At 44.7% G+C, this 16,378-nt stretch overlaps 2 protein-coding genes across 5 annotated transcripts in view; one reads left to right on the forward strand and one right to left on the reverse strand.

Moving 5' to 3' along the window:
• The window catches only part of ATP7A (ATPase copper transporting alpha), a 53,467-nt gene extending 47,755 nt beyond the window's left edge, over positions 1-5,712 (forward strand). For both annotated transcript variants that reach the window (XM_081336946.1, XM_081336945.1), the window contains one exon: positions 433-5,712. In XM_081336946.1, the coding sequence (XP_081193072.1) occupies positions 433-709 (277 nt within the window). In that variant the 3' untranslated portion in view covers positions 710-5,712. The remainder of the gene's footprint in view (positions 1-432) is intronic.
• A 5,920-nt stretch (positions 5,713-11,632) lies between these two features.
• The window catches only part of AMOT (angiomotin), a 69,674-nt gene continuing 64,928 nt past the window's right edge, over positions 11,633-16,378 (reverse strand). For all 3 annotated transcript variants that reach the window (XM_081336855.1, XM_081336854.1, XM_081336856.1), the window contains exons 12-13: positions 15,550-15,777; positions 11,633-14,375 (exon numbers count right to left, since the gene is read on the reverse strand). In XM_081336855.1, the coding sequence (XP_081192981.1) occupies positions 14,275-14,375; positions 15,550-15,777 (329 nt within the window). In that variant the 3' untranslated portion in view covers positions 11,633-14,274. The remainder of the gene's footprint in view (positions 14,376-15,549; positions 15,778-16,378) is intronic.

Consider the following 16,378-nt stretch of genomic DNA (forward strand, 5'->3'; position numbering starts at 1 on the left):
CTCTCTGGGTGAGACCTGGTGGGTTGATGGAGAAGCTGCATGCAAAACAGGGATCAGAAGAGGCCTTCTCCTTGGGGGAAGGGGAACCGTGCTGCCTTTAAAGTGCGCCGGGCCATCTCTGGACCAGGAAGGCTTGTCATAATGTCACGTTAAACAAAATGTTAAAGCAAGAAGAAAAATGTTTTGAGGCTATAAAAGCCATAGCAGAGAAGTCAGGAACTTTCTTGACTGGGAGTAATTTGGTGGAAGAGTTGTGCTCTTCAGACTCTGAGACAAAGTTTGCCACTAGTATCCCTTCCCCCCCCCCCAAAATGTAAAAGGTGCCACAAAGGTCAGCCTCACACACGGGGCTCTTGGGGCTGAAAGGTCCGGGTAATCCCTGGCTCAGGTTTTCAAGAACCACCCACCAATCCTGGTTGTATTCCCCTTTAGTTATAAGAAGCCTACCTGTGAGGAGTACGAGCGCCATGCCCACAGCCAGGTGAGGTGCAAGAGCACTTCAGAAATCAGCGTCCACATTGGGATTGACGATGTTGGGCCAGGGTCTCCGAAACTGAGCCTCATGGACCGAATTATCCACTACAGTCAAGCCTCCATCGCCTCCCTCTTCTCCGACAAGCGCTCGCTCAGCAACTCTGCCCTGAGCGAGCCCGACAAGCATTCGCTGCTGGTCGGGGATTCCCGGGAGGAAGACGACACAGCCGTGTGAAGAGGCTGTTCGGGCATCTCTTGCGCTGGACCTGCCCAGCTGCACCAGGGAGGGCACGCTGGGGCTTTCGCCCAGGGAGATCAGCGTGTTCCACGCTGTTTTGCTTCTCTCAGCAGCCAGAACAGGACAAAAGGTTCCAAAATGGAACAGAATCTGGAACTACAATATTGAGTTGCTTTTCAAGTTGATTTTTTGGGAAGAAGCCAAAACAACAATATCTTCCGGTTGCTACCAGCTTATGGTTTCTAGGCCTTGTTGTTATTTTCCCATTTGCCAAAGAAGCGTGCCTTACTTCTACACGGAAGCAGAGGCGTTCTCAGGAACGGTCACGTCTGGGACTGGGTAGGAGCAGAGCCGCCCTCTTCTGCGCGCCCGGCCTCTTGGCCGACGGCCCTTGGAAGGCTGTCACGCCCCGGTACCTTCTGGGCCTCCGCAGGGCTCTGTCTTTTCTACCCCTCCCTCATTTGTGGCTTGTGAAGAAGCTGGGCCACCCCTTCCCACTTTCTTTGTGTGGGAGTCCAGCCAGACCATTCCCTCTGGTCACCGTCCAGACCCCTAAAGAACTGGAACTGCCAGTTGCCTCCCTCGTGTTCCCAGTCCTTCCTTCTTGTGGGTCTCTGTCCTGCTAAGAATAATATGTCGGGCTTGCGTAGCTCAGAGGATTCAGAGGCGCCTCCCTGCAAGAGCTTCTTCTCCTCCAACACTGACTTCAGAAGGCGGATCTGGCTTGAGTGTGAACAGCTGTTTGGAGAACAAAATTGGCCTCGCACAAAACTTTTTGCTTTCATAATTTTGAAACAGTGAGTGCAAGAATTAGCCTTGTAAGATCCATGGTGTCTTTTTTACCTGATGATGAACTTGTCTTCATTTAAAGCAATCAATCAGAATGGAGCTGGAAGGGACCTTGGAGGTCTTCCAGTCCATCCCCCTAATCAGTGAGTAGTGAGATCCACTATCAGGATCAAAGTTCATGAAAAAATTATTTAATTTTCAGTTTTGTTTAAGTCACAAAATTTAGGCATTTTAATACCCCGGTGGGCACACCGGTCCTTTGGAACCGCTTACCGGCTGAACTCCGGATGGCCCCCGACCTTCGCTCCTTCCGGCATGATCTAAAAACTTATCTATTCGAACAAGCCGGCCTGGTCTGATGGGTTTGGGGTTTTAACATTGTTTTTAACTAACTTACTACATTGGGCACAATCATTTAACTTTAAATCTTGTATCCTGCATTCTTATTTTTATTGCCCTGTACACCGCCCTGAGTCCTTCGGGAGAAGGGCGGTATATAAATCAAATAAATAAATAAATATAAAACCATTTGGAATATACAGCTAGAGAAATAGAGCCTAAATCATAGCTTTTAAAAATCCTTTCTCCTCTTTTAGCCCTCCGGGAGTGGCCTCCAGAACAGAGAGGGCTCAGAAAATTGCAGGGATTGTGCTGACAATACACAAACAAAGATCTGCAAAATTCTTGGTAGATTGGTGAAAATCCACTTTCAGAGATCTCTTGCACTATTTATTTATCTTTCCTGGGAGTGCACACAAAAAACATCCTGAGTGGCCCGTTGCATCCACTAAGGATTCCAAGAGAGAGTGGGAAAGTAAGATGGTGTTCAAAAAAACCTCTAGCATGGAGAATTAAACATTTCCTTCCTAAGCCTGTTGGACGCAGGTTTTAGTTTTCTAGGCCAGAAGCCCCCAACCTTTTGCCACCAGGGACCGGTTCCATGGAGAAAGGTTTTTCCACGGATCAGCAAGTGCGTGGTTTTGTGTGCTGCCTGCATCCCGCGGATGGGCTTTTGCTTGTTTGTGTGGATCGGTTGCTGGCATGCTGCAGCCCGGGACCAATCCACGGACCGGGGGTTGTGGATCCCTGGTGTAGACCCTGATCCTGATCTTAACTGGAGTTTGATCGGGTGGTTAGGAAACGTGGCTCAAGTCTGGCTTACCCCTTTCCAGATGGCTTTGGATTGTGGTGCCAGGGCATTGCAGCTGGCCAAAAGTCGTGCAGCGAGACGGGCCCATGACAGGAGTAAGCCTCAGCTTTGAGGAGGAGCCTTGGCTGGCCCAGCTCAGGGGAAGAACAGGCATTGATGCTTTTGAGACGGAGCAAAGGTTGATTTTTTTAAAAAAAAATAATATATAAAAAATTCTGTTCACAGAGCGGGGCTTGTCTTATTATATATTGATGTAATATGCCTCAATTTAGTCAAGTGAATTACATAGTATGAAAACTGAAAATTCACATGGTGAATTGAATTTCGTAGTTTCAGGAGGAAATCATCCCTTTTTTCTAAATATTTTTTCTCATCCAGTTCTCTGCCATCCTGGCACGCTTTGGTAAGATTTTTAGAGTCTTTATCTTGATATATTTGTTAATAATGTTTTATACTTGGTTTTGTTTCAAAGAACCAAAAGTTGCTTCTTTGCCTTGAATGTACAATGCTCATCAAACATGTAAAGTTACTGTTTCCATAGAAAAAAGTTTCTTTCCTGCCTCAAGCACCCTTGTTTATCAGGAGTCTTAAATTATCAGATCTCAGCCAAACAGCTTCAAAAGCAGATTTTAGAACAAGCTATGCATTTCATTTAAATGTATTTATTTTTGTTATTTGCTTCTGGTAGTTCCATGTATCTGAAACATGTTTTTCTGATTTATTTAAAGCAGGCATACAAGACAGGATTTTCCCCATGTCACTCCTTCCCGTTTTCTCTCTGGCTTTAAATTCAAAAGTCCCTTTTCCTTTTCCCTTCTCCTCCTAGCTGGGTGTCCACTTCTTTTAAAACACGGCGCATCCATCTCTCCCTTTGGTGTCCATCTCTATGCATTTCAAGCAGAACCCATTTTTTTAAAAAAAAATAAAATGCTGAAAATGTGCTCCAGGGAGGCCAGAGTGAGTGACGGCACTTTTAATGTCTTAGATCTTCCAAGCCAGCCTCAATCACCTTAAAATGCACCGGATTTAAATCCCTGCCGTTCCTGGTTTCTGGCATCCAGCAGCATGGCTGGTGATAGTGCGAGTTGCAGTCCCAGCATTTCTGCAGGCACCCGAGGCCTCCAGAGCACACTTCTCACGCCAGCAATGTACAAATAGTTCTCAGCTTAGCAACTATAATTCAGACCAGAATTTGGGTCATAAGTAATTACAGTCGTAATTTGAGGCACCCATATTACCTAACCTACTTTTTCAACTGTTTCTACGGTGGTGATTGAGGGAATCACATGGTCGTTAAATGAATCCATTCTCCTGAATGGACATTTTCCCAAAAAGTATTGCAAATTGCAGTCACATGACCATAGGACACGTCAACTAGCACCCAAAATGAAGTCATTTGTGTGTGTGTTTTGTGTGTGGTGTTTGTGACATTTTATGACAACTGGAAGTGCTTTACAGCTGTAGGTGTTACTAGTCACAAGTCAAGGATGACCTATCTTATGTTATGCAAACATACTTCAATGCATCCAAAATTAAAATGATGCAGGGATTGTTTTATTGCATTTATGATGGAGATTTCTGAAGGTTTTATGTTGGCAGATATTTTATCTGCTGCTGCTCATCCCAGTCTTGTTAAGCAGACAGACACCAGTTGATCAAATATTTTGGGTAAAGTCAGAAAACAGCAAAGAGTCATTCTTCAGATTCCTTACGGTGATCAGAATTGTTTTTCACAAATGAAGGCAAATGTCTTTCCCTTTTTCATTAGTTTTAAAAAAGAGAAAAGCTAGAACTGTTTTTGCCTCTCTGAGCCTCTTTGCTTCCTGCCATCAAAAAGCTAAAGTCCCAGATCTGCTGATTCCGTTTTCAGGAAACAGTCCAAGGTTGTTGAAAGAAAGCTAACAGGAACTTTAAGCAATCTTGTGCAATATTAGTTTATATGAAGCATATGTCACAATCTTCTCAAGAATGTGCCTTCACTTCTATAAATGTTATGCTGGAACGTTAAATGATGTGTTAATTTTTTCTTTTAATGATACTTTCTGTTTCAAAAAATATATTGTAGCTAAATATTCTCATTCATCAGAATTATTTATTGCATTCTTGAACCTAGTCTCCTTTCATAGAATTAAGGAGGATTTGAAAATCGCAGTGTCCAGTGATCTCCCATCCAGGCTTCTGGTTTAAATATTTCTGGTGCAAAAGTGGGCACTGCAAAGGCAAAATGGTTCACAGTTAGATAGTACGATTTCATCATTAGGATGAAATCAACTTCCTTGCATTTTTAATCCCCTTGTTTCTGGTTCCATCTCGTGGAACAGCTCTGAACAATTCTGCCTCTTCTTCTCCATTTCAGCCTTCAGGTCCTTGAAGGAGGTCATCATGTCTCCCCAAAGTCTTAAGAGAAGGTTGATCATACCCAACACCTCCAACTTGTGGAGGGCCACAAATTCTCCACCAGAAGGCACCCCCCAAAAAAAAAATGCTAATATGCTTTTCCCTGACTTTACTAAAGAGATCCAACAATGCAGAAATACTGCTCAAGGGAAGAAACATCAATATTTCAGGTTTCTGGCCATCTTTATCAAAATCATCCCATACTTATAGCTAGTTCTTGGTTAACAATAGAATTGATACAGGAACTCAGTCGTTAAGTGATACGATCCTAAAGTTCAGTGACACAACTGTGCCAACTTAAAACAGCCATTCCAGTTGCAATTATTAGGTGAATCCCTTGCAGTCGTTAGGCATGACATCTCATGATTCCCATTTGTGACTTCCTGCTGCCTTCCCCAATGACTTACTTGTTGGAAGCTGACAGTGGTCATTAACCAAAAGCTATTTTATAGGGAAGCTGAAAAAAATCCCCCTTAATTCTTGAAGCTTTTGTGAAACCCTTTAAATTATTTGCTATTACATGAATTCATTTTCAGGTTACTAGATTTCTTTATCTGTGACTCATAATGAATTTGTATTGACTTCAGACCAAAATGTATACCGGTAATTAAAAGTATGTCAGTTGCTATATCCTAAATAAAATTCTGAACGCTCTCAAGCAGAATACTGCTTTCATCCCTTTCCTAAAGGATAAAAGAAAGACTACTCTTCTTGTTGGAACGGGGCACGTTGTTCATAGTGAGGAGAGGGTGGTGGCATCAGGTTCAACTCTCCCTAGTTTGCACAAATTTAAAGTGGGGACATTCAGACTTCAGCATTTTTGCTAGTATATCTGTTCCAATAAAAGTAATCCTGACTTATATGGCATTGGTTTGTCTGGCCTATTGTAGGACTGATACGGCACCACATAACACAATTTTCTGTGGTCTAACAATGACAAGAGTCAGTGGTGTCTTCATTGGTTTTTGGCCAGGAAAGGACATAACTAGCAGATCAGCTAGAGTCTCTGCCTGCTGCTCTACCAGGAACCATGAGTCAGAATTCTCAGATGACTTATTCTTCAGGGGAAATGTGACCCCTCCCAGAGCAGCAGATGAAACCAGAACAATATCTTACTGAAATTCAGTCTTGAGCCTATCTGTTCTGACCCAACTAACACAGAAGGCAATAAGTGTGAGTAGACTATGTTTCTATGCAGCATTCGTTATAACAATATCTCCAAAAATCCCCCATGTCACAAACTCCCTGTCAACCCACTGCATTAAACAGCAAAAGAACTTTACTGAAAAGCCATATGGGTACAGAAGTAGAAAAGCCAGTTCTGATGTTTTTGCGTGCAAACAGCATAGGAAAACTTTTCCTCCCCTCCCCTCCCATTGTCCACCCATCTATTGTATTTGCTTTATTCTGGAAACAGCCTGTCTGCCTCAGACGTTCCCGGGCAATGACCTTGAGGTTTGGGTCTTGGATGAGATATATTGATGATTCTTAATTCCAAAGCAAAGTTTGTCTTTTCTGAGTGGTTTTATGTAGAAAATAGTATATGGGTGAGGGCTGAGCCTGGGGCAGTCTGCTTTAGTGTCCAAGACCTCGATCTGCTTCCAATACCTCTCCTTCCAAGTAGAATTGCTGCCTTTACAAAGGAGAGGGACCACTGTAAAACAGCCTTCAATCCCCAACCCTTGCGAGCAGCCCCAAAGGATACTATACTGATGTGCTATCCAAAACCATTGAGTATCTTAGCAAAACAAAGAGTGGTGTGCCACTGCCATCTTAAGTCCTGCTGTCAGTCATTTACAATGATGACCAACATTGTTTCCAGCTCAGGCCCCGATAATCCACTCATCCAGGACATTTCTTCCGGATGCATAAGAAACCACGTACAATGGCCAGCAGAGGGAACTGCTTGGTGCCACAGAATCCAAAAGGAATGAGTCATCTGGAATGATGCTATTGGCCAGCATTTTGCAGACATAACGAATGCAGAGAAGTATTGGAACTTTGCTGTTTTCAATCTGCCATAATGTAGACCCAAGAGCGGTTCATACTGACTGGGCATCCTGTTCATGGTCAGCATTGCTTCATCTCCTTCACTGTTGATGGCAGAAGGCCCCCTGGTGGGAGCTTAGCAGAACAGCTCCCAAAGTGTCCAGCTGGATGGAGTAAATTGAGCAGGAATGTACCCATGTACCCAGAAGAGGTTACCTTACAAGCCACCCTTCCCCCTTCTTGTGCCATACAGATGAGTTAAAAATGCAAAGCCACCAGCTGAGTCATTTCCTAGCAGATGGGAAATTCCAGAGAAACTCCTGTTTTATGCACACAGGTATTAATATAGAGTTGTCTGAATTCTAAAAAGTGAACTCACTGTTTGCTTAAATGTGGTCTTGGTATTACAGAATACAGAATAACCGAGTTGGAGGGGTCCCTGCCCAAGCAGCAAACCCTATACCATTCCAGACAAATGACTCCAATCCCTTTATTATTTATTTTTATTAGTAGTAACTGGCCAACTTTGTGTGTGCTGGGAAGCCAAGCATGGTTAAAGGCAACAAGGGGGAGATATTTGACATGAGCAGAGTGAGCGCCTGTTACTCGTCCCAGCTTCTGCCAACCTAGCAGTTCGAAAGCACGTAAAAATGAAAGTAGAAAAATAAGGACCACTACGGTGGGAAGGTAACAGCGTTCCGTGCGCCTTTGGCGTCTAGTCATGCCGGCCAAATGACCACGGAGACGTCCTCGGACAAGCGCTGGCTCTTCGGCTTTGAAAGGGAGATGAGCACCGGCCCCTAGAGTCGGAAACGACTAGCATGCATGTGCGGGGGAACCTTTACCTTTATCTCTGGTTTACAATGCAGTCCTTTCAGCTGTCCCCAAAAGGTTTCACACCCATTTCCATTCTGATTCAGATGACCTTGAGGGTACAGATAAATCCCCAAGTGGCCTCAATGTCTCCCAGAAAGCTAGCAACTGACCTTCAGAGTGCTACCAACCAAATGACTGCAAATATACATCCTTTTATTTCCCACTATTCAGTCAGAACTGAAGAAGCTTCTTGGATGAGAAACAAAACTTTTTCAAGGAAAAACAAGGCAGTCTAGTTGCCTTTTGAAAAGTACCTTTGGGACAAGCAGGGTTAGTATGTGGGTCCCATCAGGAAGTCCCTGGTGAGAAGGCTACACCAGGAAGCGAAAGGACATTCCAGAAGAAGACAATAACCAAGCACCTGTGTAGTGTTGTCAAAAAGTCCATATGGAGTTGTCCATCAATCTCGACTCAACAGACTTGGGAACCAGAAGGTCATATCCAGAATTGGATAAAATTGCTGAAGAGAACTTTGCAGCCCTGGAATTGCAGCACGTAGAGCAGAGGATCACACAGGCTTCCTGCCCCCTGACCCTGAATGTTTCAACCATGAAAAATGGAACGACAACAGCAAAAGGGTAACAACAGCAATGCTCTTTTCACAGTAGAAATCCAGACTGACGCTGGTACAAAGAATTCATGCTGCGTACACCTATTGAAACAAGATAAATCAGTTTGGTTGTTGTCTATTCAAGCTCACTTAAAGTGATAAAAAGTTCCCTCGGGTTGAATTCAGTGCCTAACTTAAGAGACATTTATGCATCTTGCTGTCACCTCCTGGGATATTTGTGGTGCATCACTTATGGGTCATTCTGCCCTTCCAGAGAAGGAAGGCAGGTGGTGAGGCAGAGATCCGGCATCAAAGAACTGGGGAATAAGCAATACTCATATGTAAATGTTCAAATAATGGCAAAGAGGGAGAGAAAAGAGCAAGAGAAACCAATAAACTAAAAGTTGCTCTTAACCATATAAAGGGATCTGTAAAATCCTAGCAGCTACATTTCTGCAATGTGTGAAGCTTGTGCAAGCCTGATCTGTTTGCAGCCTTAGTCCAGTCTGTGGTGCAGGTGGCATAATCAGATTTGCCTTGAAGAGTATTTGGGCTCCCTTGAGGCAGGGGAGATGCCCTCAGAGCCACAAGACATGCAGCAGGAAGCCAGGAAATGGATTAATTCAAGAACCTTGATAACATTTTAAGTGAACACTTAGACTTCCTTGCATATTATCTTGGTTCCCACATTTAAGCCATTGTTTGCTTAATGTACCAAAAAGCCACAATGGGTTTCCAACTACATTTTTCAAAGCCCAAAAGCATAGCAAGAAAGGTAAAAAGTCACACTTGTGGCTTAAGACTGTGTGTGAAGCCAACCTTTTGGTCCAGTCTTCTGCTCTCCCAAAAGGCAGACTCTGCCTCCAGGAGGCCCACAAGGGCAGGGTGGAATTAAGGTAATCTGCCTTAATTAGAAATTCTGGGTTGCCACTTTACTACTCCACTCTTGAAAACAGCCAAATTGGTGTGTAGATGAACACCAGGTTTTAAGAGACAATCTGTCATGTTCTTCCTTTAGTATATCCTGAATCTCTCTATCCCCAATTTGACTTAATTGCATGATCCCATGTCAGGAAAGAAAAACCGTATTTATTTCTACTGACTAGCATAATTTTATATCCGTTTATGAAATTTCCATTGGCTTTTTCTTCTAACCCCCAAATCCCCCCGAGGTTGAAATGTTACAGTTCTTCCACCCTCTTAGTTGTCCTAATTACCTCTTTTTCCTGTTCATTGTATTCAGACTCAATGCAAAATTTCACATATTTTTGTACTGATTATTTACATGCAGGCATTACATACATCTCTATCGTGCGATTTGCCTTTCGTCATAAGCAAAACTATGGAAAGACAGGAGATAAACGAAAGGAAATGTAGCTAAATATCACTGTACATGGTATTTTTTCTCCCAATCAGAATCAGAAAATCCTAGGGCTGGAAGGGGCCTTGGGGGTTTTCCAGTCCAGCCCCCTGCTCAAGGCATGAGCCTTACGCCATCCCAGTCAAACGGTTGTCCAGTTTATGGTTGAACTTCCAGCGACGGAGCACCCAGAAGCCCAGGAGGACAGCTGCTCCATTGGTTAATTGTTCTCGTCAGGAAATGTCTCCTCAAATCAAAATTGGTTCCTTTTTAACAAGCTTCCTCCCACCATGTCCAGACATCACTTTGTAACTTGTCTTTTGATCTTTAAATTTCTCCCTTCTTTTTTTGAAGATCTCCCACCCCACCCCACCCCACTACATCCCTATCCTGACCACTTCTTCTTCATAAACTCTTTGTATGCCTAACCTGCTCAAACTGCCTTTTTCATATGCCCGTTTTTGCATACAATGCACATTAACTGGTCACCTTGGCATGGGTCCAGGTTACTCACGGGAGCACCTGCGGCCGGCATTGACTTCCCTCCGTCCAGTGCGCTCCCACAGGGAGGGCCTCCTTAGGGTGCCGTCGGTCAGAGAGTGCCGACTGGCGGCCCCCAGGGGGAGGGCGTTCTCTGTGGGCGCGCCAGACCTTTGAACCGTTTACTGGTGGAGCTCCGGACGGCTCCCGACCTTCGCTGCTTCCGACGTGACCTAAAAACATACTTATTTGAACAAGCCGGCCTGGTCTGATGGGTTTGGGGTATTTTAAATATTATTGTACCAATTTATTAGATTTGGGCTGCAGTGTTTTTTTTTTAACTTTTGTATATTGTATTTTTATTGTATTGCCCTGTACACCGCCCTGAGTCCTTCGGGAGAAGGGCGGTATAGAAATTAAATTAAATAAAAAATAAATAAATATTTCTTCTTGACCTTATCTCTCTTAATACCCGTTTCCCCAAAAATAAGACCCACCCTGAAAATAAGCCCAAGCCTGTTTTTTGGGGGTGGGCCTAATATAAGCCCTACCCCAAATATAAGCCTGGGAAGGGGGGTTGGGCATGGCCAGCACAAGTGGCGACGAGCAGCAGCTGCAGCCCCCTGCCCTCTTGGCACAAGGCAGGTAAGTCCGGAGGCAGAGGCAGGGGGCGGGGGGGGGAAGCAAGCGATCCGGACTGATCCTTTCACCCAGAGGGAGACTGGAAGCTTCCTCTGCGTGCAAGGGGGGGTGCTTGGGAAGGGGGCTAATTGTTCTGTTCCCAAGTGCCCCATTTGCACGCAGACGAGGCTTCCACTCCAGACCCGTCATTTCTCCGCTCGGGCGAAAAGTGTTTGGGTGCCTCTGGGGCGCTTGGAAACCGAGCACTCCATTTCCAGGGAGACCAAGGAAGCTTCCTCTGCGTGCAAGTGGTTCCCAAGCGCCCCATTTGCAAGCAGACGCAGCTTCCAGTCTCCCTCTGGGCAAAAAGTCTTTGGTCGCCTATGGGGCACTTGGGCAGCTCCACCCACTCCCCGCCTGCCTCTGCCATGCAGCCTCCTAAAGGCAGAGCCACAAGAGAGATGGCGACCCACATGCCAACCAACCATTGGGGGGGGGGCTTAGCCTGGATCACGCAGATTGGCACAGTTCCTAACGTGATGTCGCCCCTGGTGTGGCTTAGACTGCAGCTTTTGTCATGTCCAGCTATTGCTTCCGACGCGTCTGAAGGGTAGAAAACAGGTGAAACTACCAGAATAGCACAGGTTGTTTCTGTGTGGCTATTTAACTGCTAGGAAGGAAGAAAAAAACCCACTCCAAGCATTTTCTGAAACAAAAGTATTTTCTTCATACTGTAAATAAAGTACAATTACAATGATCACGGGAGCTGCATTCTACACATTGACACGCGTTCTTACACAGGTACAGAGGAAATACATGGTTGCACCAAGTGGGGAAAAAAACCATTCGACATGTTTAGAACTCAGCCACATCTCCAGTTTCAACATGTTCTCAAGCAAAGAAATAAGCATTTCCCAAACAACTCGGCATTCTGGCACCTCCAGGCTCACAGGACTGTTTCTTATTGGATAAAAACTGCAGGGGGAAAAAACTACACAGCTTTCCATTACACAACTTTGTATATCCTTGCTTCTATTACCCGAGTTTGTGTTAAACTCTTAGTCTAAAGCTTGGCTTCAGCACAACCCCAAGGGATACAGTATCCTGCCTACTCTTTTTCATCACAAATCAGCTCTGCAGGAGGGGAGAAATGGTGGGTGCCCCCCCCTCAAAGGATCCGATATAACCCACCATCTGGGTTCTCCTACCAGGCAAAGCAACCTTCCCAAAAATCCCCAGAAGAAAAGGCACAGCTATATGACCTCTAGGCTCCCTGACAGCCAAGAACCATTGTAAGGAAAAAGTTGCAACTTGTTCAAGTAAAGCAAAAGCTCAGTTTTCTTAAACACACCAATGTTGGATGCTGAAGGCACATCTCAGGAGGGAGAGGATGCATTTCAAATGCTAAGGAGTTGCAGGCTATCCTGTGCTTTGGCCTTCTCCAAATTAATATTCTGTGAGTACTGCAAAAAATGATGTCTGCTAATTTAAGGAGAATTAGCTCCCCTTACCCATTCCACTCTAATTTAACATTGTAGGCAAGAAATTATTCAAAATCATGGAGCATTTAGCAGGACCTGTCCCTTTCACCAAGAAAAGCACCTAATGTAACAGGCCAGCCATTAAAAGGCTCCTTCTAAGGACAAGAAAGTAAAGCCTACTCAAAGGACATTTGGCTTAATCCAGATGTGCAAAGATTACAAAACTGGCTCTTTGCTTTTCAGTGAAGTCCCCCAATTTAATATACATCAATGTGGTATCTATTTGGACAGTCATTAACATGTAAATGTATTTCTACTAGAAACTAAATGAAAATACTAAAATGTACTTTTGCAGTCTTGATTACCCCGATGTATAAACTTTACTCAATTCCCAAAGTATACCTGTGGCTGGAAGTATGGGTTGGGGAATAGGAAACCCTGAAGTTTAATATCTATTTTATTTTATTGTGCGGAAAGGAGCATTTCAGAAAATTACAAGTGTTTTGATCCACCTTTTATTATTTCTGAAAATACCCTGCTGTAAATATTGCCTCAAGTAAGGCACTAAATCATAATATACAAGGATTCAGAGATACAGTCAAACCATTTGGGAATGAAAAAGTGGAAAAGAGAGCATAAAAAAGGAAAAAAGGGCCTTTTGGCCTGGTTTCACAAAGAACCCCCTCCTCGGCGTCCAGAGATGGCCTTGAAGCCTCCACCGGGTCCATCTAGAGCAGGGGTGTCAAACTCAATTTCATTGAGGGCCGCATCAGCATTGCGGTTGCCCTCAGGGGGCTGGGTGGGTGTGGCCAGGGTGGGCGTGGCCTACTGGGTGGGCGTGGCTAAAGTGTGTATGGCCTACTGGGTGGGCGTGGCCAGCTCTACATCGTTGGCATCAAGGGTGCCTATGGGGGCCTGGGCAGGAGTGGGACAGATCTGAGGGTCTCTGGCAGAAGGAGGGTCTCTGGGCCAGGGCCAAGGCAGTGGGGGCCGTTCCCTCACTGTTTCCAGGATGGCTTTGCGGGCCACATGAAACCACTTTGCGGGCTGCATCCGGCCCCCGGGCCTTGTGTTTGACATGTCTGATCTAGAGTCATAAAAGAGCCGAGGTTGCCTACCCCTGGTCTAGTGGAATGACCTGGGCTTCTCAGGACCGAGCAGCATCCAGGCAGACGCGGCTTCTAACAGGCTTCATCATCCAAAACTGGACAGTAGATATTACTCCTTATTATGATGCATGAAAATGACACCCCCTAAAACTTCAAGATATCTCATCAGACAAGACACAAACATTAAAGAAAAAAATCTAAGTGCAGGCACATTGTGAAAGTCTGGATTTTTTTTTCTCCAGTTCTGGAATGTTTTACAAAAATGGGACATTCATCTTAGAAGGAAAGGATGGAGAGGAAGTTTCCCTCCACCTCTTGGAGGCTCAAAGATTTCGAGGAAACTGGAGACTTCAGGAAATTTAATACTCAAAACGTGGCAGCACCATTGCCCGTCTTGCAAAAATGGCGGACTCTGGCTTGGAAAGGCATTATGGATATCCAGAGAGCTAACAAGTTTCTCTTAAATACAAACTTTTTAAAAAATACTGTAATTTTAAAAATGTAGTGCATTTAAGACCTTGGTTTACTTTCATCCAGCTGCTACCAGATCCAGTAATTCTTTTTTTAAAAAAAGGTAAGGAAAACAATTCTTAATCTAGTTTAATAATTTTGGAACAAATTATAAGTTAAGCTGTTCATAACTTTGAGAGAAAAGTATATACACAAATAAAAAAGGTTCCTTTATGAGACAGTAACTGTGATTTCTATCTTTAAAAGTATCCAAAGAAATTATTCTTGCTACGTCTTCAGCACGTTCTTTTCAGATAAGATACTCCACCATTTCTCCGTCTTTGAGGTCCTGCCCCAAATTCTGAGGTGAGTTTTTCCTTTCTAGGGTGCTGGAATGGAAAACAGAGCCATCTGCAGATACGAGAAGGAGAAGGCAAAGTGTGACTATGATTAAATGTCAAAAAGGGTGGTGAGAAAAGTACTCTTGAAATCAACGGGCAAAACATTCATCATTTATGACCAGGTTTCGCTGGCCATCTGTTTATCTAACCAACCCTTTTAACACAAACCTCAGTTGTTGGGAAGAGACGGTCAAAATGGGTGTGGCTTTACTTGACACCCTTAGCATGAGGTTCCCACAAACAGAGAGGGTGTGGGAGATCCTGCAATGAGGAGGGAGTGACACACTCCTGCTTGGCCTCTTCAAAGGGCTTCAACACTAAAACCACAGGATTGACTGCCTGAGGCCTGTGTGGCTCTTTTTTGGGGGGGGGAGGGGCTTCTAGCTCGCTCAATGCTGCCATGCCAATTTTCTGTGGCTTTGTCGAAAACAGAAACCACGGCAGCTTCCAAAAGTTGCATCCTCCAGTTGGAACGAAACTATAGGGACTCCTCATTTAGCAACTGTTTGAACTTATGCCAGTGATGAGAAAGGAACTTTGCAATCCATCCCATTTACAATCTTCATATGTCTACAAAGCAAAGGAATGCTGACGTCAGATCGTTAGCAGATATGTGCTTTCTCTTAGTGACCACTTTGCTTAATGACCCAGTTGCTTGTCCCAATTTTGCTTGCTAGACAAAGATGACCTGCACAATTCCCAGAAAACTCAGCCAGGAAAGCCAGGAATTCTGGGGTCCCAACACACGGGTCCCAACACACATTGGGGATGAGCAGTGCACCTGTGGCCAACCCTGTCATCACCTGGTTGCTCCGCTCCTACTGGCACTTCTTGACCCAAAGTGTGAAGTCCAGACTCCCCGGAGGGAGCGGCTACATCCCAGGGGACCAAGAGACAGTGAAGCGCAGAGTTTGGTTGGAAGAGGTTCGAGGCAGCTCCTCCCTATCAGTTCTCAGAGTACATCTTTAACGATGCAAGTGGTTTGCACTAGTTTGGCAAGATTTCTGTCTATAGGTGAGGAACAATAAAGGAAACTGCTTAGAAGAAACTTTGTCTTTGGGCCCTGACTTCAGGCAGTTTCGGGGAGCAGGACCCAGCAGGGGAGGATGAGACACAGGCCAGTTTGCTTGACCTCTACCATGTCCAGTGCTGGAGACCCAACTGAAAGCAGCACCCCTCCATACCTGATTTGTCTGCCCCATAGGCCAGATTCACCATTGGGAGTCTCCCCGGTGTGGGGGGCGCAGGGGAGGCAGCAGGGGCCTTGCTCTGCTCACTGCCCCGGTCCGTCTGGGTGCTGCAGTCCCGACTGCCCGTTTTGGAATGCCCAGAGAGCAGCGGCGTGGAGGGAAGAACCGGTGAGGGAGTGGAAGGGATGGACTCCGAGCGGCATTCTGTTCCCAGCAGAACACCTGGCAGGGAAGAGGGGTGGGTGGTTACTTCAGGCTTGGCTCTGTCATGGGCCAGGCCCAGCTGCTGACCCTTGCCTATTCCACACTTTACCAAGCAAGCAAGCATGTACATGACTGAGAAAGGAAGCAGGCTTGCATAAATGGCAATCTCCAAGCAGAGCTGAATTCCTTATTGGCAGTCTATAAGGCAGCCATCAAACAGGCTTTAGTCCTCATTTATCCTTATAGTCTGTCAACGTATCTTTAATTTCCCAGATGCCAGAAGCAACTTTCAAAATCTTTGTTAAAATGTAAATCTTGCAAGCAGCATCCTTGAAAACGTCATGGGGAGTAGGAAAAAGATCAATAGCAATATAGATAAGTTAAGAGATTACACTGCTGTCTGTGTAATTATATACATAGATTCTTTCTCCTTTTAGGTTTTTTACTTGATTAATAAATATACATTTATTGGAAAAAATTAAGTATGTATAAATTTGGAACAAATTGCTCAATCTACACGGAACAAATTTCATAATTTGTGTACTCCCATGTATTTTTAATTTGTGGCAAACAAAAGCATGTAGGTCTTCGCTTCAGCCGCCAGCGGTCTGCATGCCCC

The sequence above is a fragment of the Vipera berus genome (genome assembly GCF_964194415.1).
Source record: "Vipera berus genome assembly, chromosome: 11".
In the NCBI taxonomy this organism is placed as follows: domain Eukaryota; kingdom Metazoa; phylum Chordata; class Lepidosauria; order Squamata; family Viperidae; genus Vipera; species Vipera berus.